This window comes from Rattus rattus, chromosome 18 (genome assembly GCF_011064425.1).
Source record: "Rattus rattus isolate New Zealand chromosome 18, Rrattus_CSIRO_v1, whole genome shotgun sequence".
Classification (NCBI taxonomy): Eukaryota; Metazoa; Chordata; class Mammalia; order Rodentia; family Muridae; genus Rattus; species Rattus rattus.
The window spans coordinates 5978448-5998720 of NC_046171.1; the positions used below are offsets into that span (position 1 = coordinate 5978448).

A 20273-nucleotide genomic window follows, 5' to 3' on the forward strand; every position below is an offset into this window, starting at 1 on the left:
CCAGAGGGGGCGGGGGGGGGACAGAGAGAGAGAGAGAGAGAGACAGAGACAGAGACAGAGAGACAGAGACACGCACGCCTGGAAGGCCTCACTCAGACTGTGGAAAGCACACTCTTCTTTCTTACTCTTCGACAGCCTCCCACATGCACACAATGTACTCCGTCATCTTCGACTGCCCCGCCCACCTCTACCCTGCCCCGCCCCTCTAACCCCATCCTCCTAGGAAATCCTCTTCCTACTTCAATAAAACATTCTTCAAAGCAGAATTTCTTTCCTTTGTCTTTTTTATTCTTATGTTTTAGGGACTGGAAAGCATCCACCCGAAAGGGGTTCATTGTAAGCTGCAGTGTTGCCTTGGCCAAGGAACTGTTAAGCTAAAACCAATTCTGGAATTTTTTTCATCACAAGAATAAAAAAAAAAAATCTAGAGCCATGTGGTGGCGGCGGTGTCTCATGCCTTGGATCCCAGCACTCCAGAGGCAGAGGCAAGTGGATCTCCGTGTTCAAGGCCAGTCTGGTCTACAAAGAGTCCCAAGATGACCAGGGTTACATAGAGAAACAAAGACAGGAGGATACCTAGACATTTAAACTGAGAGTGAACCTTCGCTTAGAAGCCACGTAGCCACGCAGGACTAACAAACAGTCCAAGAGCCATAAGAAGTGGAACAAATACACAGTTCCCAGAAAAGTAACACTGGCCTTACCCACAAGTCCAAGCTCAGTGAGTGTGGCACACCAGCGGACCACTCCCTGCTGGGGTGCAGGCCTTGGGTCTGATCCCGAATACAGTAACAATGAAGAAAATGGTGGCTCACACCAGCAATCCCAGCACTTGGGAGGCAGAAGGGGGGTGGGGGGTTGTCTGTGAAAAATCAGACCAACCTGCTCTGGGAATTCTTTACTCTACCTTCAGCACTGACACTGCAGGTGGACGCCCACACCCACCTGGCATTTACACAGGTGCTGGTCGCCTCAGCTCCAGTCCCAGTTTTTACCCCAGAGACAGAGGTGATAGGTGGATCCCTGTGAGTTTGAGGCCAGCAAGTAAGTCCCAGGCCAGTTGAACAGTGAAAACATGTCTCAAAAAGGAGAGAGAGAACGAGAAGAAAAAATAGATAGAAGGAAAAATTTTTGAGAAGTTATATTCCTTTAGAAGGAAAAAGAAGCCCCACCACCACCCCCAAAAAAGAAATGTGAAAAGAGGACCTGAAAAAGTGTATGAGACGTTAAAGGCGGACACAGTCTGGTCAACTGTGGGAAGAATGAGTTTCTTCCATTACCACCTGTGATAGCTTACATATGCACAGCCCAGAGAGTGGCAGGATTAGGAGGTGCGGCCTTGTTGGAGTGGGTGTGTCACTGTAGGCGTGGACTTTAAGACCCTCGTCCTAGCTGCCTGGAAGCCGATCTTCTGCTAGCAGCCTTCAGATGAGGATGGAGAACTCTCAGCTCCTCCTGCACCATGCCTGCCTGGATGCTGCCATGCTCCCACCTTGATGATGATGGACTGAACCTCTGAACCCGTAAGCCAGCCCCAGTTAACTGTTGTCCTTTATGACACTTGCCTTGGTCATGGTGTCTGCTCACAGCAGGAGACCCTAAGATGCCACCTAAGCACTTCCGCCCCAAGGCATTCACCCGAGAGAAACACTAGCACATATCCACACAGACGCGTCCGAATGGATATTCACGGAGGCCAAGAAGTGCACGTGAAATGAGCTCCGAAGGGGTAGAAAGCTGAGCATGGTAGCACCGCCTGTAAGCCCAGCTCTTGGGATGGGAAGGCAGAGGGATCAGGAGTTCAAAGCCAGCCTGACCTACACATAATGAATTCAAAGGCAGCCTGGGCTACCTAAGACCTCCTAGGGTTTGGGGGCAGGCTGAATTGCACTATACAATGGGATATAACTCAGTGCTAAGCTGGTTGTACCCCAAGTTCATACTGATGTATAACAGAGAATCTGGGATTTGCTTTCAAACCCCGGAGTACTCAGGACACAACACTGGCAACATGTTGGTAATTGTTGAGGTCTGATGTTTGTAACACGGGGATTTGAGGTACTAGTCTATCTGCTTTGGTTATATGTCTGAATTTTTAAGCAATCAAAGTTTTACTTTATTTTTTTAAAGATTTATTCATTTGTTATATATGAGTACACTGTAGCTGTCTTCAGACACACCAGAAGAGGGCATCGTATCTCTTTTTGAGATGGTTGTGAGCCACCATGTGGTTGCTGGGAATTGAACTCAGGACCTCTGGAAGAGCAGTCGGGTGCTCTTAACCGCTGAGCCATCTCTCCAGCCCTCAAAGTTTTATTTTGAGCCAGGAAAAATGAGACAGACTTTTTATTCATACAGTTTCACATATAGATTCACAGGCTGATGCAGGAAAATCGTAAGTTTGCAGCCTGGACTAAAAAGCAAGACCATAGATCCACCCACCCATCCATCCACCCATCGATCCATCCACTCATCCATTCACCCACCCATCCATCTATTCATCTATCTATCCATCTACCCACCAATCCATCCACCCACCCATTCACCCACTCACTCATCCACCCACCTATCCCATCCATCCATTTATCCATCCATCCATCCATCCATCCATCCATCCATCCATCCACCCATCCACCCACCCACCCATCCACCCACCCATCCATCCATCCACCCACTCACCCATCCACCCATCCATCCACACACCCATCCACGCATCTTCGTTTCAGCGAGGCTCACAGTAACTAACCTCTGTCCTGAAGCAAGGGCGATGGGAGACTGTCCATTGGGGGGGCGAGGGTCCTCACAGGTTTTCATCTCCACCTCCACCTTATCCAGACACTGGAAGACAATTTATAGAGAAGGAGGTGTCCACATAAAACTCACACAGCACTGGTAGAACAACAGAACTGTGCTAGAAGCCTTGCACAGCCAACACAAGCCACACTTGAAACTTCCTGTCTGGATCCCAAGGAAATTTGAGGCTGGAGCTTGAGCAGTGAAAAACCAGTAATAATCCCAGCGCTTGGGAGGCAGAGGCCAGCCTGGTTTACACACCGAGGCTACTTAGAGAGACCCTGTCTCAAAAAACAAAACAAAATGAAACAAAACAACAACAACAACAACAAAACCCAAACAAACAAAACACTAAAACGAAAGATCCCTATCAAGTGGGAAAGACCATTACCAAGCAGATCGGATGTGTCTTCAGCTTGGTCCACTGGATCTGAAAGGAAAGCAGAGACACAAGCCTGTGACAGCCGCTCCTCAAGAGAACAAGGCTGCCGGCTCGGGACAGCTATAGCACTCAGACTCCACTCTCACCCGGATGGAGGCCCTGTTGCAGTAGACCCTGGTGATGGCCAGCCAGGTAGGCAGTTCCAGCACATTCTGCAGAACCTCTTCATCCAGCTCCAGATGGGTCAGCTGACCCTCCCCTTTCAGCGTGCTCAAGTTGATTTTGTCTGGGGAAAGATTCTTCGTGAACCTGCAGAGAGTGACAGTAAAACATCATCGCCAGCCAATCACCGCATGCTCTCCACCGTTACACCAGTGTACCAACACCTCTCCTCCTACTTATGATGGCCACCGTCCTCCTGACAATGTGCTGGGGAGTCTGGGAAGTGGCTGGAGGAGTGGCGACACATCCTTCTATTTCTACTTCTGCATCCCCACATAAAAGTCCCCTAAAAACAGAGCAGCTGGGCCAGATGCTTGTGCACACCCTAGCCCTTGTGTGTTGCTGCAGATCAAGGCCACAGTGAATTCGAAGCCAGCCTGGGATGCGAGTTACCCTGCCCCAAAGGCCACAAAACAGCAAAGGGCCGCCACTAAACAGAAACATAAATGACGACAGCCGATGTTTCGTCTTCCTTTCAAAATGTATTACCTCATGTGTGCGCGTGACTCGTGTTTGCACAAGCACACCATGGCTATATTTATTACCATGCGTGCGCACGTGACTCGTGTTTGCACAAGCACACCATGGCTATATTTATTACCATGCGTGCGCACGTGACTCGTGTTTGCACAAGCACACCATGGCACACGTCTGAAAGTCAGAGGTTGACTTTTCCCACGTGGATCGCCAGGCTCCATGGAAGAAGGAGCCGCTGATGGCCTCTCACAGCTCACAGTCGAGGGGACCCAGAGGAGCTGAAGGTTATGTTCCAACAGTGCAGAAAGATGGCTGCTCTTTCAGGGAACTGGGTTTGTTTCAGAGCACCCACACCACGCTGCTCAAACTACCTGTTAATTCCAGTTCCAGGGGATCCAATGCCCTCTTCCAGCCTCAGAGCACCCACAGACATGTGTACGTACCAACACACACAAATACTAAGTAATCTTTAAGGAAATCAGTGTCTCCTGCTCACCTGTGGCTTCTACCCTCGCTGCCGCACGACGCTGGCGTGTGGGCTATGGCTGTGACTTACCCCAGCCTCCACACAGAGTCCACTTCCGACCTGCCAGAATGCACCAGCAAAGACCCACAACCAACAAATCACCTTCTAGATCCAACCAGTTATGACCAGTAAGACTCACCAGATGACCTTCCAGAATCTGCAAGTGATGACCTACTCAGTCCAACTCTTGATCTAGTAGACTCAGTGAAGACCTACTAGATTCAATCACTGACCTACGAGACTGAGCCAGTAACCAACCATTTGATCAAGTGGGGACACAGTAGAATTAACTATCGATTGGCATTTGTAACCACGGGAATCGTCATCATGTGACATAAAGGAGTGCTCTGGAAGGAACTGGCATGACACAAAAAGTCCAGGGAGCAATACCTGTGGGTTGAGGGAGGAGGCTCACAGGAAGCTCCACCCACAGAAGACACTCACTCCAATAGCCCGCCCCCTCGGGAGGTTTTCTAAAGTCCCAGCAGCTCCTAGTATGTGCACACAGTGCTGCAGAGCCATTCCTTTCTGGTCCAATTTTGTGCTTCCAAGAGTATGCAGCCCTACTGAGTGCTCACTTGGGCCTCTTGTCAGGACTCTGTGTGCAAAACAGATGGGAAGGATGACGCCGTGTCTCCCTCCAGGACAGAGAGCAGGCTTGCTTGCCATGGACTCCAGAACATCAGGACTGCATCAGCCACTCAGGCATGGATCCAAGGAGGCTGCCATGCCAAGGTGGGCCCTGGGGATGGAGGCATTTCACCACTGTACTCACCACTGCACTCACCACTGCGCTCCACTGCCTGCTTGCCTCTGCAAGCATCCATCTAAAGTAGCAGGTTGTATCTATCAGCTTCTAAATAATGTTGGAGCTCAGAAAAACCACCTCCAAATATGACGCCCAGCGTGCTGACCATTGCAGTTCAAGGCCCTGGGAGGACAGCAGATGCCCAGAGTGGTTTTATTCTGACCCACCTTTATGTACTTCAAGAACACACACAAGAGGGGGAAGATTACGTGGGCCTTTTTCTGAGTTTCCACTCACTAACTTCACATCTAAGGGAAGAAGAAGAAGGTGAGCACACCCGGGCAGAGTTTTATCTCTGATACCAATTCAGTTCCTGAGAGAATCCTTTTCCCAGTGTACTGTCAGGCCCTGGGCCTCTCATTACTTTCACCACCTGTCAAAATCCTCCACTCATGAAGAAAGTCACCGGCTAAACGCACGCACTGTGATTGTCCCTGAGAATGTAAATACATGTGAAAGCCACTCTACCCACAGTAACATCCTTCCAGCAAAGCATCTGAGGGGCAAGGGCAGGGCTTCAGTTTAGTTTCACGATAGGATAAACAAAGTCCCAGACTTTAACATAAAATGTGACTGATTGGGCTGGAGAGATGGCTCAGCGGTTAGAGCACTGACTGCTCTTCCAGAGGTCCTGAGTTCAATTCCCAGCAACCACATGGTGGCTCACAACCATCTGTAATGGGATCTGATACCCTCTTCTGGTGTGTCTGAAGATAGCAACAGTGTACTAGTATACATAAAATAAATAATATAAAAAAATATATGACTGGTTTTAATTCATTTAACATGCGTGCGTGTGCACATGTGTGCACGTGTGCACATGTGTGCACGTGTGCACATGTGTGCACGTGTGTATGTGTGTGCGTGCACTGCTGGGAACTGAAGGCAGCCTCGTGTATCCCAAATCCCTTTAGGGAGATGGTGTGCGTGCCTTTAATCCTAGCTCAACACTGGGGAAGCAGGAGGTAGAAGCAGGAGGATCTCTTTGAGTTAGAGGATAGCCTGGTCTACAGAACTTAGCTCCAGGACAGCCAGGGCAACATAGAGAAACCCTGTCTCCAAATAAACCAAACACCAAAATCAAACAATGAGAAATTCTTTAAAATCAACTAAGTATGACCCAGTTCTGTTCTTTACACCAGAGAGCAGCTGACTACCAATGGGTCCTTTCCTCCGAAAACTCTCCTTTCCTGAAATGAACACCCACCCACAAGCGAACAAAAATGTGGTGAGAAAAAAGTCCGTCTACTTGGAACACTTGCTGAAGAACAAACCAAGAAAAACAGAGGGGGAGTGCACAGGCCCGGGAGAGGAGAGGAGGCCCCAGGAGAGGCGGCCCTAGGGAGGAAAAGCAGGCAGAGCAGGAAGCTGCACATCTGCTATCACAGGGCACTGGCCAGCTTCCTCCACTTCTTCCTCACACTCCCCTACCTGCCTTCCTCAAGGGGGACAAACCAGGATGAGAATCAGTGAGATGAGCCGCTCTCCCTCATCATCACCCCGGGCTGGCCTCACACTGGCAACCCTGCCTTGGCCTGGCGAGCCCTAGACTGCAGCTATGTGTGGTCCTGTCCACTTAGGAGCTTTCAAAGGAGACGGGAAGGAGGAGGGGCCTGGAGAGAGATCAGCGGGGACGAACACTCGCGGGAACCCACACTGACCGGAGAGAACCAACTCCCACACGCTGCACACACATGCATGCTCATACACCAGTGCACCACATACACGCCCCGACATATTTAAAGCCCACCCAGGGAGAACCATTATTCCATGCATATATAAAAGGGAAAGTATCTGTAACTACATGCTCCCTTGGATAAGAGATAAACTATAAACACAGAATACGTTTTCTTTTTTAAGCTGAGGACTGATTATTCTAAAGATATGACGTAACTAATTTCTACATTGTGTTCTTACCAAAATCTCTCTCCAGAGTTTGCTATAAAATAAGTGGCATTTCTCAGGGCTGGAGAGATGACTAAGCGGGAGGAACGCTTCCCGCTCCTGCAGAGGAACCACTTCCAGTTCTCACCATCTGTGTGTGTCAGGCAGCTCACAACTGCCTGCGATTTTATTTCAGGGAGACCCAGCCCCTTCTGGCTTCCACGGGCACCCACACGCGGGAACACACGCACGCACGCACAAGCACACACTTACACATTTTAACAATAGCTTCCATCTCGTTACAGTGAGTCTGTTTTGAGTTATTTACCAGGTTTATTATGTATGTATACAGGGTTCTGCCTGCGTGTGTGCCTGCAGGCCAGAAGAGGGCACCAGATCTCATCATAGATGGTTGTGAGCCACCATGTGGTTGCTGGGATTTGAACTCAGGACCTCTGGAAGAGCAGACAGCTCTCCAGCCCTACTTGTATCTTATAGTCAGGTCCTCTCAGATTTACTCTGATGCTCCTTCATCTGTTAATCAACCATACAAATACCAAAATCTCTAAGTGCTCATCCCTTAAATAGAATGGCATGCTTGTTTATAAACCTTTACACACCGCTGAATGTATTTGGTTTCCTGAAAGTGGGTCTTGAATACAGTGCAGGCTGACGGACGTCCTGACCCTCCTGCCTCAGCCTAACAAGTGCTGGGATTACGGCTGAACCGCCACACTAGGATCCATTTCTCTTCCTGCTGTTAACAGTTCATCCAAGAACGCCCAGTCTCTACCATGAGGCTGGCTGGTGACCAGAGAATGCACCAACGGTGTCATCAGCTGGATGGTCAAGTACAAAAGCAAAGAGCAGACGATCAAAGGCAGAACACTGCTACTCCGATTCCTTCAGGTTGGGGACGGGGACTTGGATCAATGGCAGAGTGCCTGCCTAGGGAGTGTAAGACCCTGGGTTCGGTCTTCTTCAGTACTTTACCGACCACAGTACCGCCTGTGAGGCTGCATGGCTTACAGATGGGGCAGTCTGGGTGATGTATCCTTAGGCAATGTTGCCACTGGACATGCATGCACGGCTCTAGATCTAACCGCATGCTACACATGCACTCTGCATATCTGCTCGGGCACTGGCGAGAATACTTTATGCAATTTCTCACCAGTGATAAACACATCCCACCTCATAAGCTTTTCCAAAAGAGCAGCCAGAATTCCTTAGCGGTAAATCATGGGCCCAACACACAAGAAGCCCCAAGCTGGACCCCTAGGGCCAGAAACAAGTAAGAATTCAGAATGCAGTGGTACCTTTAACCCCAGAACTTGGCAGGTAGATCTCTTGATTCAAGGGCTGCATGGTCTACACAGTGAATTCCAGCACAGCACAGCCAGGGCTACATAATGGGACCACCTTTATTTAAAATAAACAAAATATACTCCCTAAACTAGTATTTCCTGAATCTTACAGCGATGATAAAGAAAAGGCTTTAAACGGTGAACTACAACACCAGTTGTTATGGGGAAGGGCGGGGCACGCTGGACTGAGGCTCTGAGGAGATACAAGAACCCAAGCCACTATCGCCACCTACACAGACAATTCCAGCATGAACTCAGCCCAGCAGAGGGGTTGAGATTACACTGAGACCATTATCATGAGACTAACTGTCCTACGTCAGCCTTGGGAGCCAGATGAAACCCTCAGGGAACCATAGGAGTCTGAATGTTTGAGGAGAACCTTGCTCTATACCTCTCTGTCCTCCACAGTCCCTGGCAACAACTTTGTTCAGCGTCCCTCATAGGCCGGGGTGGCTAGAAGGCTGATGGCAGCCTGGTACCGGTCCATACGGGTATGTGGGAAAACACTTCCAGGCCATCTGTCACTATTACTGAGCACAGAGGCTCAGATGAAATCAAGTTGGAGAAACAGACAGATCAACTCCATCTCTGCCAGAGAAATGCAATCTGCAAGAGAGGCAGCAGGGAGGCTCTCAGTCATTGCAGCAATGTGTGACACAATTTTAGAAAGCCAAAGTTTTAAAATGCAGAGCAAAGAACTTCCTTAAGTCAAGGTGTCAAGTAGCCCAGGCTGCCCTTGAAATCAGCACTTCGGTGAGTTCCTGAGTCCGTGCCTTTCTTTATTAGGTGCGTTATTAGGTGCATGTATGAGCACCACAGAAACGTCTGGTACCCGCAGACGCCAGAAGAAGGTGTCACAGTCCCTGGAACTGGAGTTACGGACAGTCTTGGGCATCCACCTGAGTGCGGGGAATCCAATCCTGGTCCTCCAGGAGAACAGCCAGTGCTCCCAACTGCAGAGCCTTCCCACCAGCTGTAAACCTGAAAATTATTCAGCATTTACTGAGCAAGATATGGCCTACCCAGTTTACAGGGGGCGGGGTATGCATTTGAAATGACAATTCTGCAGGTGTCATGTGTGGTATTCTAGGAATCTCTCTATATAACACATAAGTAGAAAACTCTATGTACGGCTTAGATCAGTGAACAGGCACCAGTGTGGTCTTTTATAGAAATAAGAGAACCACGGTCCTTTTATGTTTCTGGTGCTCTTCATTCTTTTCTGAAGACCCTAGCTGTCTTAGTCAGGGTTTCTATTCCTGCACAAACATCAGGACCAAGGAGCAAACTGGGGAGAAAAGGGTTTATTCAGCTTACACTTCCACATCGCTATTCATCACCAAAGAAGTCAGGACTGGAACTCACACAGGTCAAGAAGTAGGAGCTGATGCAGAGGCCATGGAGGGATGTTACTGGCTTGCTTCCCCCGGCTTGCTCAGCTTGCTCTCTTATAGAACCCAGGACCACCAGCCTAGGGATGGTACCACCCACAATGGGCTGGGCCCTCTCCCTTGATAACTAGTTGAGAAAATGCCTTACAGCTGGGTCTCATGGAGGCATTTCCTCAACTGAGGCCCCTTTCTCTGTGATAACTTCAGCTCGTGTCAAGCTGACACACAAAACCAGCCAGTACAATTGACCCCTTGTCAACTTGACACACAAAGATATCACTATTATGCCTCAACCCTCACTTTCTTATTCATACCCCAAGATCAAAATAACTGCAAGAGTCACACAGTCTTTACATATGGAAAGTTCAATCCCTTTAAAATATCCACTATCTTTTAAAATTCAAAGTCTTTTTAAAATTCAAAGTCTCTTAACTGTGGACTCCACTAAAATACGTTCTTACTTCAAGAGTGAAAAGTATCAGGGCATAGCCACAAGCAAAAGTGAAATCAACTCTAAGCGTCCAATGGCTGGGATCCACCCAGGATCTTCTAGGCTCCTCCAAGGGCTTGGGTCACTTCTGCCCTTTGTAGCACACACCTTGTCTTCTAGGCTCCAGATGCCTGTGCCTCACTGCTGCTGCTGTTCTTGGTGGTCATCCCATGGTACTGGCATCTCCAAAACACTGCTGTCTTCCATTGCAGCTAGGCTTCACCAATAGCCTCTCACAGGCTCTTTTCATGGTGCCAAGTTTCAACTCCTTTGCAGGACCCCTTCAGTCCTGGGCCATCAATTGCACCTGAGGGTGCACCTTCACCAATGGCCTCCCATGGCCTCTCACAGGACCCAGCCTCAGCTGCTCTTCATGACCCCTTCATGCCTTCAAAACTAGTACCACCTGGGTGACTCTTACATACTACCAAGTCCAGCCACAGCACGAGTTACAACCTTGGCTTTCTCTGGAACACAGCCTCTTTGTGATCTCAGAAAACACTTCCCAGAAGATTTCACCTCAATGATGCTGGTCTCTTCTTAATCACCACTAATTTCTTAGCTCCGGCTGACCAGCATCAATAGTTCCAGTAATGCAAAGGTTTCGCTTTAGTAGTTCTGGTATCTTGTTAATCACAGCTGATTCTTCAGCCCCAGCTAACCAAAACCACAGAATCTTCACAATCAAAATAGCAACAGCCCTGATAAGAGTTTTAACCTTCCCTCTTAAATTTCACAAGCCAGGCCTCCATCTTTCTGCACTGTTCTCAATATTATCTTCCAAGCTCTACACAACATCCCACAGAGCTTTTAACATCCCAATGGCTCTTCTAGCTCAAAGTTCCAAAGTTCTTTCCACAGTCCTCCCCAAAACATGGTCAGGTTGGGGTTGGGATTTAGCTCAGCAGAAGAGCGCTTGCCTAGCGAGCGCAAGGCCCTGGGTTCGGTCCCCAGCTCCGAAAAAAAGAAAAAAGAAAAAGAAAGAAAGGAAAAAAAAAACCAAAAAACAAAAACATGGTCAGGTTGTTACAGGAATACCCCACTCCTGGTACCAATTTGTCTTAGTCAGGGTTTCTATTTCTGCACAAACATCGTGACCAAGAAGCAAGTTGGAGAGGAAAGGGTTTATTCAGCTTACACTTCCACATGGCTGTTCATCCACAAAGGAAGTCAGGACTGGACCTCAAGCAGGAGCTGATGCAGAGGCCATAGAGGGATGTTGCTTACTGGCTTGCTTCCCCTGGCTTGCTCAGCCTGCTTTCTTATTGAACTCAGGACCACCAGCCTAGGGACGGCACCACCCCAGTGGGCTGGGTCCTTCCCACCTTGATAACTAGTTGAGAAAATGCCTTACAGCTGGGTTTCATGGAGGCATTTCCTCAAGGGGGGCTCCTTTTTCTATGATAACTACAGCTTATGTCAAATTGATACACAAAACCAGCCAATACACTAGCTTATATTTACTTTCATTCCTCTTCTTCCATCTGAAGATTGCCCTTCAGGAGTGTACCTCATATTAGGGCTAAAAACCTCAGTTTTATAACTAGAAATATCTCTATCTCATCTTCTATTTTGTCTTACTTTTCTATTGCTGTGATAAAATACCAAGATCAAGAAAACTTTAGAATAATGGTTTAATTTTGAGTTTACAGCCCCAGAGGGCTAGAGTCTAATGACAGAGCAAAAAGAGCCCAGACCTCATGTCAAACCACAAGCAGGAGACAGGGAATAACTCAAAATAGCATGAGACTTTTGAAATATCAAAGCTTACCCCTGATACATACTTCCTCCAGCAAAGTCACACATCTAGTCCTCCCCAAACGACAACTGGGGACCAAGTATTCAAACGTCCAAGACTTTCGGAGGAAGTCTTTCAAATGACCATGTACCTTTACAGGACATTTTAGCTGGGTATGAAGTTTGTAGAGTTTCTTTCAGCTATTAAAGTTTCATCCACCATCTTCTGTTGCTGTTAGAGTAATCGCTCACTACTTTTTATACAGTTAATTTGCAGTTACTTTTATGTTTTTAATCTTTCATTGTCACTAATATGAGCATTAGGTCTCCAGGAATGATTTTGTTATTAGTTTAAGACAGTCTCTCTCAGAGTCCAGGCTGGCCTTGAGCTTCTTATGTAGCCAGAGATGACCTTGAACTGTTCCTCCTGCTTTTGAATTCCAACTCTAGGCTTGGTGAACGTAAGCCTAGTAAGCTATCCCCAGACCAGAAATGGTTTTCTTTGTTCTCATCCCATTTTGGCTGAACATCCTGCATCTAATAAAGCCTGCCTCTGATAACACCTCCATGGAAATACGACCACATGCCATACACATCTGTTTGCAGTGTACGAGTCAGTGACTTAACGCTGTCAGTCGTGCAACCATAAGTAAACCAACTTTAGAGCAGCTTCATTACCTCTCACTAAGAAAACCCATGCCCTAGCTGTTACCCCCAACAGTCTCACAGCAGTCCTAGTCAACCACCAGTTTATGGTTCTGCCTATTTGGGATATTTAATACAGCAGGAATCATATATGGTCACTCTTTATTTAAAATAGCACAAAATCGTGCACCTGTACGAGGAGGGGCGGGGGAGTCACCACAACATGAGGAACTGTATTAAAGGGTCCCACCATTATGAGGATTGAAACCACAGGCTTAAAAATAAAGAGGGCTGGAGAGATGGCTCAGCGGTTAAGAGTACTGACTGCTCCTCTACAGGTCTTGAATTCAATTCCCAGCAACCACATGGTGGCTCACAACCATCTGTAATGGGATCTGATGCCGTCTTCTAGTGTGTCTGAAGACAGTGGCAGTGTACTTATATATAATAAATGAATGAATGAATGAATGAATGAATAAATAAATAAATAAATAAATAAACAAATCTGAATTTAAAAAAAAAAAAGGGTAACCAATAAATGACCAGACCTTATAAAAAAAGAAACAAGGGGGCAGTTCTGATGCTAAGGTCTTGTTCCCCAGTTGTTTCTCAATCTGTCAGTAAAGAAAGCTGGAGCTTGATTGCTGGGTGGAAGGTACAGGTGGGACTTCCGGGTCTCAGGAGGGAAAGGCTGCAGATGGAAGGAAGAAGAGGAGTTTTCTGCCATGCTTTGGAGGAAGAACACAACAACCGTGTGAGGTCTGGGGGGTTGAGCTCACAGCCATCTGTAATGGGATCCAATGCCCTCTTCTGTTGTGTCTCCAGACAGCTACAGTGTACTCACATACATTAAATAAATAAATAAATAAATAAATCTTTAAAAATAAATAAACTTTAGAAAGGAAGTTAAACATGGGAACATCGCATTTATTTCCATTTAGTCTAACTTACGACTCATATTCTGTAAAGAGAAGGTAACTAAATGCCCCCTAAGGGATCAATCAGTGTACACATTCTGGTTCTCCCACCCTCTGGTGGTTTGAATGATGACAGATATGTTTGAATGTTTGCTCCCCAGGGAATGAACTGTTTGGAAAGGATTAGGAAGTATGTTCCTGTTGGTAGTTATGTCTCTGGTCAGTATCTCCACGTCTCCGCGTCTCCGCGTCTCCGCCCGCTACCTGTGCATCAGGATGCAAACCCTCAGTTACTAGCAGCTACAGCGCCATGCCTGTCTGCTTCCCGCCATGATGATAATGGACCAATTCTCTAAAACGGTAGGCCAGCCCTCTCAGCCCCCATTAAATGCATTCTTTTATAGGAGTTGCCTTGGTGTTAGTCTCTTCAGAACGACATAACAGTAACTAAGACACACTGTGCTGAGGTCCCAGTCTCCCGCACAGCATGTGCCGTGCATGAGAAGATGGCTTCTTTCTCTTTTCAAGCTCAGTGAAAGAGCATTCAACCCTGCTCCATTACAACATCTATCCGTGTAGATGGAAGGAAGGCAGCGTGACAGCCGGCCTGAAACCACAGCCTCAGAAGGCAGAAACAGGGCAAGCTCAAAACAAGATGGCCACTGAATTAGCCGTGCTGGGGAGTTCTGGGTTTGACTGACAGAGTCTGCCTCAAGGAGTAAGTCACGGAGGACAATCCCCAGCATCAACACTGAGCCTCTTCTTGGGCACACAAGTGCCCATATCCACACATACTCAAAGTCATGCGTGCACATGTGCACAGCACATGGGAATATGAAAAGTGGGCAGGGGAATGGCACAGCAGGTAAAATACTTGCTACCTAGAAGGATGACCTGAACCTGGCCCCAGAATTCACATAAAGTACATACAAAGAGAAAACCGATTCCATAAACTTGTCCTCTGGTCTCTACACACACGTGGGACTCACACACCCTGTAATAAATGTGTTAGTCTTGTTTTGGTTTGGTTTGTTTTTTTTTTTTTTTTTTTTTTCCGGAGCTGGGGTTCGAACCCAGGGCCTTGCGCTTCCTAGGCAACCGCTCTACCACTGAGCTAAATCCCCAACCCTGGTTTGGTTTTTCAAGTTAAGGTTTCTCTGTGTGGACCCAGCCTGGAAATGGCTCTGTAGAACAGGTTGACCTAGAACTCAGAGATCACCTGCCTCAGGTGGAATGTTCCAGAGAAGAGCACAAGGCCCTGTGCCAAGATGACACAGTGAGGTTGTCAAGTTATTTTTAAACGTGATTTCTACCTTGGCAGTGGACACGTATGATCTCAGCACAAGGGAGGCTAGGACAGGAGGATCATACACTCAAGTGCTACACAGTGAGACCATGTCTCAAGAAGAAACATGTAAGTTGGCCCTGTAGCCCAGTTGAGAGCATTTACCTAGAATGTACGACCCCAGATTCAGTGCCCAGCATTCCTCTGTGGAGAAGAACCAAGTGCAAAACAGCACGGGTGGAGTTAGCGATGAGGAAACTAAAATTTCAAGAAGCTAAAAAACTTACTGAGCATACAGCTTCAATTCACGGAAACTGAGTCCTAGCACGCGCTTGAGCCCTCTCTTTCCCTCTCCCTCTCCCTTCCTTCCTTTCTCCCCCCCACCCCCCTCTGCTACACTGCATGCTCTCAACTGATCTCCCAAGGCAAGCACGTCTCACTGCTGAGATCCATTCCTGTTGCACTGCTGAAGACTACAGAGGGCTCTGAAATACGCTAGATGAAACTGCTGTGTTCTGCCCCCAGGCTTCCCTACAATTTTTTCAGATTGATTTTACCCCACGCGTATGAGTGTTTCGATAACATGTATGCTTATATACCAACTGCAAGCCTGTGCCTCAGACCTTAGGAGAAGGCATTGAAACTGCAGTCATGGATGGTTCTGGGCACCAAGTGGGTGCTGGGAACTGAACTCAGGCCCACAGCAAGCACAGCAGTGCTCTTAACTGTTGAGTCATCTTCCGCCCCAGACTTTCTGCTTTTAATAAAGTATTACTAGAAAAAGAGGCCATGAACAGGCTGGGAATATGCAGGGGAGTTAGAAGAAGCGTGAGTCTGACGTGGTGGTACACACACCTTTAAACACAGCACAGAGAGGCAGAGGCAGGCGGGTCTCTCTGAGCTCAGGGCCAGCCTGGTCTACATGAGTTCCAGGACAGGCAGGCTTACAGAGGAACCCTGTCTTGAAAAACAAAATAGAAGTATTATCTTTTGCCAAGCACAGTGGCTCAGCCAATCCAAGACTGGGGAAACTCGGGCAGAGTTTCCAAACCCAGACTAAATCAGCTACACAGAGACTCTCGAGCCAGAGCGTAGCCTAGCAGCTGGCAGCTCCTAACAGAAAGCCAGAGTGGCGCGGGGTTGGGGATTTAGCTCAGTGGTAGAGCGCTTGCCTAGCAAGCACAAGGCCCTGGGTTCGGTCCCCAGTTCCAAAAAAAAGAAAAGAAAAAAAAAAGAAAGAAAGAAAGAAAGAAAGAAAGAAAGAAAGAAAGAAAGAAAGAAAGAAAGAAAGTCAGTCAGTCAGAGGGCCTGAGTGCAATGCAAAGGGTCACGTGGCAGGAGAGTGGACTCTGCATGGCGCAGGTGCACTTGCACACAGACGCACTGAAACAACACATACAGATGTAAGACAGAGGGACACTGTCTTAAAAATCATAGGAAAGGGGGCTGGAGAGGTGGCTCGGCGGTTAGAGCACTGACTGCTCTTCCAGAGGTCCTAAGTTCAATTCCCAGCAACCACATGGTGGCTCATTTGCCTTTTCATGTGCCCTTTTAAGGTTGTCAAGGTACTTTAAGAGGTTAACCCAGAAGGGTAAAGGAAGTCTCCGTAAAACCCAAAGAGGAAAACTGCACCTCCTCTTTGGATCCTGTCTGGAGTCACAAATGAAAAAGAAAAGAAAGAAAAAAAAACAAAACAAAACAAAAAAAAAACATGGGGGCTCACAACCATCTAATGGGATCTGATGCCCTCTTCTGGTGTGTCTGAAGACAGTGACAGTGTACTCACATACATAAAATAAATAAATCTGGGGTTGGGGATTTGGCTCAGTGGTAGAGCGCTTGCCTAGGAAGCGCAAGGTCCTGGGTTCGATCCCCAGCCCCGAAAATAAATAAATAAATAAATAAACAAATGTTTCTTTAAAAAATAAATGAATAAATAAATAAATCTTAAAAAAAAAAAAACACCATAGGAAAGTTATGCAATTCAAACTGACGTGTCAATGGGTTGCTGAGATTACAGAGCAGAAGACCAAATACTTAGCAAAGCCCCAGCTATTTAGAAAGAGCCTCTTTCCTCATGTCTGATATAAGTTATTTCCACAGCTGCCACATCCACGTTAGACGTGCAAAGCCTGTAAGTGCCCCATCTCCACTGTCCCTTTGTAATTCGAATGTTATTCTGGAATGACAGCAGCTGTGTAGGGATGGGGCATCTGAGTTTGAAGAACGGAGACCAGGGCTCTCTTTAGCTCAGTCAGCACCGGCCAGGCAGTGTGCGCGGCTCCAGTCCTCAGCGTCACAGAGAGTCAGCTGTGGTAGAGCAGGTTTCTAATCTGCACTAGGGAGGCAGAGACAGGAGGATCGCAGGAGTGCACTGGCCAGCTAGCCTCACCCTAATCAGTGACTTTCAGGTCCCAGGGGGAAAACTGATGGACAGCTACTGAGAAATGATATATAAACACAGGCAGGCGCACACACACGTGCACACACACACAAAATGCTTAAGGCAAACAGCAGATACAGTGGTGTAAACCTGTAACACATGCACACATAATAAATAAAATGCTTATAAATATGTGTGCATATGTATGTATATATGTATGTATGTATGTATGTGTGTGTATGTGTATGTATGTATGTATGAATGACAACGATGGGCTAAGGACAGAGCACAACTGACAGTGTTTACCTTCCTTGCATGAGGCACTCACTGGGTTCAAACTCTAGGACTCCAGGGTGGGCAGTGGGCAAGCTACAAGCAGTAGTACACACCTCTAAATCTTAGACTTGAGAGTTTGAAACCAACATGGGCTACAGAGACTCTTGTCTCAAGAAATGAAAACTAGGGATGTGGCTCAGCTCAGGGGCAGGGCACTTGTCCCAGGTGCACAAAGTCCTGAGTTCTAGTCCCTATACTACAAAACCAAAATATCAATGTAAAGGTTTTTTGGAAACGTATATACTGTCCAACCCCATTCACATAAAACAAGATGGCTCCATTTTGATGGAGAGGTAATTCGGAAAGAAAGCAGTGGTGGGGTAGGAAGCCTCGGCCTGCTGGGAATACTGCTTTTCCAGAAGGGGCTTCAAGGTGCTGGGTTCGGTCTGCCACACGGAACGGAACAGACGTGGAGCATCGCAGCGGCGGGGGTTAGCGGGCAGCTCCAGAATAGAGCCCGCACTGGACTCTCCTCCCGTCACTCACTAGCTGTGACTCTGGGCAAGTTATTAACCTTTCTGCTGAAATTCTCCCTCTGTAACGTGAGCTGAACGCCTGCAGTAATCACTTCAGGATCGCAAGACCGCAAGATCCTTATTAGTACAACATTAAATGTTTGTTGAGTAAATAAGTATGAATGATTTATTGTTTATTCTAAAGCAACATTAGAAGAAGGAACAGGTTTTGAGCGTTAGTAGAAAACGCACAGAATACTCAACGGAGAGGTGATGGTGATGGTGTCAACCACCAGTCTAGCACAAAGGACCTACATACAAGGCAAGACGAGCCCTCCAGACTTCCACCTCGAGGCCGCTGGGAGCTGCAGTCTGCGAGGTCCTGGCTGCAGGCTCGAGGGAGCCAGTCCATCTCTAGGAATCCAGTGCTTTGGCACTCTGGAGTACTAGGAGGCACTGGTCGACTCAGTCAGGCTTTCCTGTTCTCCAGAAGGGATTCTGAAACTTCCTATGCCTCAGGAATCCAGTACTTCCATTTAAAAATTGACATTTTCTAGTCGCTCTGAGGAAATAACTGAGACTTCCAATGAGTTTCTGAAAGACGCAGCTGGCCCTCTGCTGCCCGCCTGGGCTTTGACCCTGACCCTAACTCCGCTGGCCATATTTTACAACTACCCTCTTTATTACTACCACCACCAGCACCCCACCACCACCACCATCACCACCATCACCACCACCAGCACCTCCACCACCACCAGCACCTCCACCACCTCCACCTCCACCAGCACCACCATCACCACATCATCACCATCACCACCTCCACCAGCACCACCATCACCACCATCACTACCATCACCACCATCACCACCATCACCACCAGCACCACCTCCACCACCTCCACCTCCACGACCACCACCACCACCATCACCATTATTATTACTTTGGTCTTTTTGACTTTTTGGGTTGTTCTGTGTAGTCCTGCCTGTCCTCAGACAGCCTGCTGCTTCTGAGCGCTGGTATCATACATGTGTGCTCCCACCGCCCAGCTACACCTCTCTTTATTAAGCCCTCCTTAAATGTCAGGCGCTGTAACAAATACCATGTCCAAATCCTCAGAGGCATTCTGGCTAGCTTCCATTCTTCTTGTCACTTACGGCCAACAACAGCTTAGCTGGGAAGCCCTCCCTGACCAAGAACAGCAAGGCTAAACCTAAGCTCTGTTTGGTCTGGCTCCAAAGGCCACGCCCTTTCCATGAACAGAGTGCCCCTGGCGACTGCACACCCTGCCTACACCTTCTGTCCAATCCCAGGTCATTAGCTGAGGTGGTCTAAAGCAAGAAGCACCAAGCTTGATGGCATGGTGCTGACAACGCTGGCACTCCAGAGACTGAAGCAGGTGGGTTCTCAAGAAGGGAAAACTGAACCACAACACGAAAAACCTGATCCAGTGAAAAAAATCTATTTTAGCATTTATTTATGAAACCGGGTCTCCATAAATGACCCACGAGGGTCTCAAATTCAAGGCCTTCCTGTCTCAGTCTCCTAAATGCAGGGGACTGCAGGTACGCGCCACCACTCCCCGGTCATCCTGACAATTTTCTAAATAAATAACTATTTCATGTCGATAAACAGAGCTCTTCTCACGGGTCCGCTCCAATGAACGTTTAACGGGCATTAAAGCTATGCGTATTGGACAACGGTCATCCAAGCCATGGATGAAATTCCAGCAGCCTCTCTGGCGCCTTGACCAGTACCTAGCTAGAGGAAATGCATTCATTCAAAACAAATAGCTGAAATTAATAAAAAGTACCGGAATGCAATTTGCTGCCCGTGGCCTGTCCTCTCTGCTGCAGGACACTGTCCCTGAAGGTACACAAAGCTGCTGTCACACTACAGTTAACACAGGAACTCTGCGTATCGGCAGCTTTCTTCCCCCTGTCAGGTTCTACAAGCCACCGAGCAGCGGCTCCTCCCCTTGCCGGTGGTAGCGAAAAGGACACACACCCACCTCTCGCTGCACTGAGGAGTGAGTCTAAGGTAAACAAAGGCCCTGGGAATTTGGCCTTTCCAACCAGATCCGCATCCTACCGCTCTGCTGGGAGCTGAGGTGGCTGCCGGAACACAACCTCTTCCTCCTTGCAGCCCCACAACTGGGAAGTCAGACACACTAATCCTACT

General features: G+C 47.8%; 1 protein-coding gene and 1 non-coding gene across 2 annotated transcripts in view; one reads left to right on the forward strand and one right to left on the reverse strand.

Annotated features, from left to right (window-relative positions):
- Nucleotides 1-20273, reverse strand: part of Uhrf1bp1 (UHRF1 binding protein 1) — a 43149-nt gene that overhangs the window by 19615 nt on the left and 3261 nt on the right. Inside the window, exons 3-5 of the mRNA XM_032889207.1 lie at nucleotides 3322-3484; nucleotides 3185-3223; nucleotides 2747-2838 (exon numbers count right to left, since the gene is read on the reverse strand). Coding sequence (XP_032745098.1) covers nucleotides 2747-2838; nucleotides 3185-3223; nucleotides 3322-3484 — 294 coding nt within the window. The remainder of the gene's footprint in view (nucleotides 1-2746; nucleotides 2839-3184; nucleotides 3224-3321; nucleotides 3485-20273) is intronic.
- On the forward strand, nucleotides 16465-16585 carry LOC116887741. Its single transcript, XR_004386247.1, has one exon. It is a non-coding gene; the product is annotated as a small nucleolar RNA SNORA26 (small nucleolar RNA).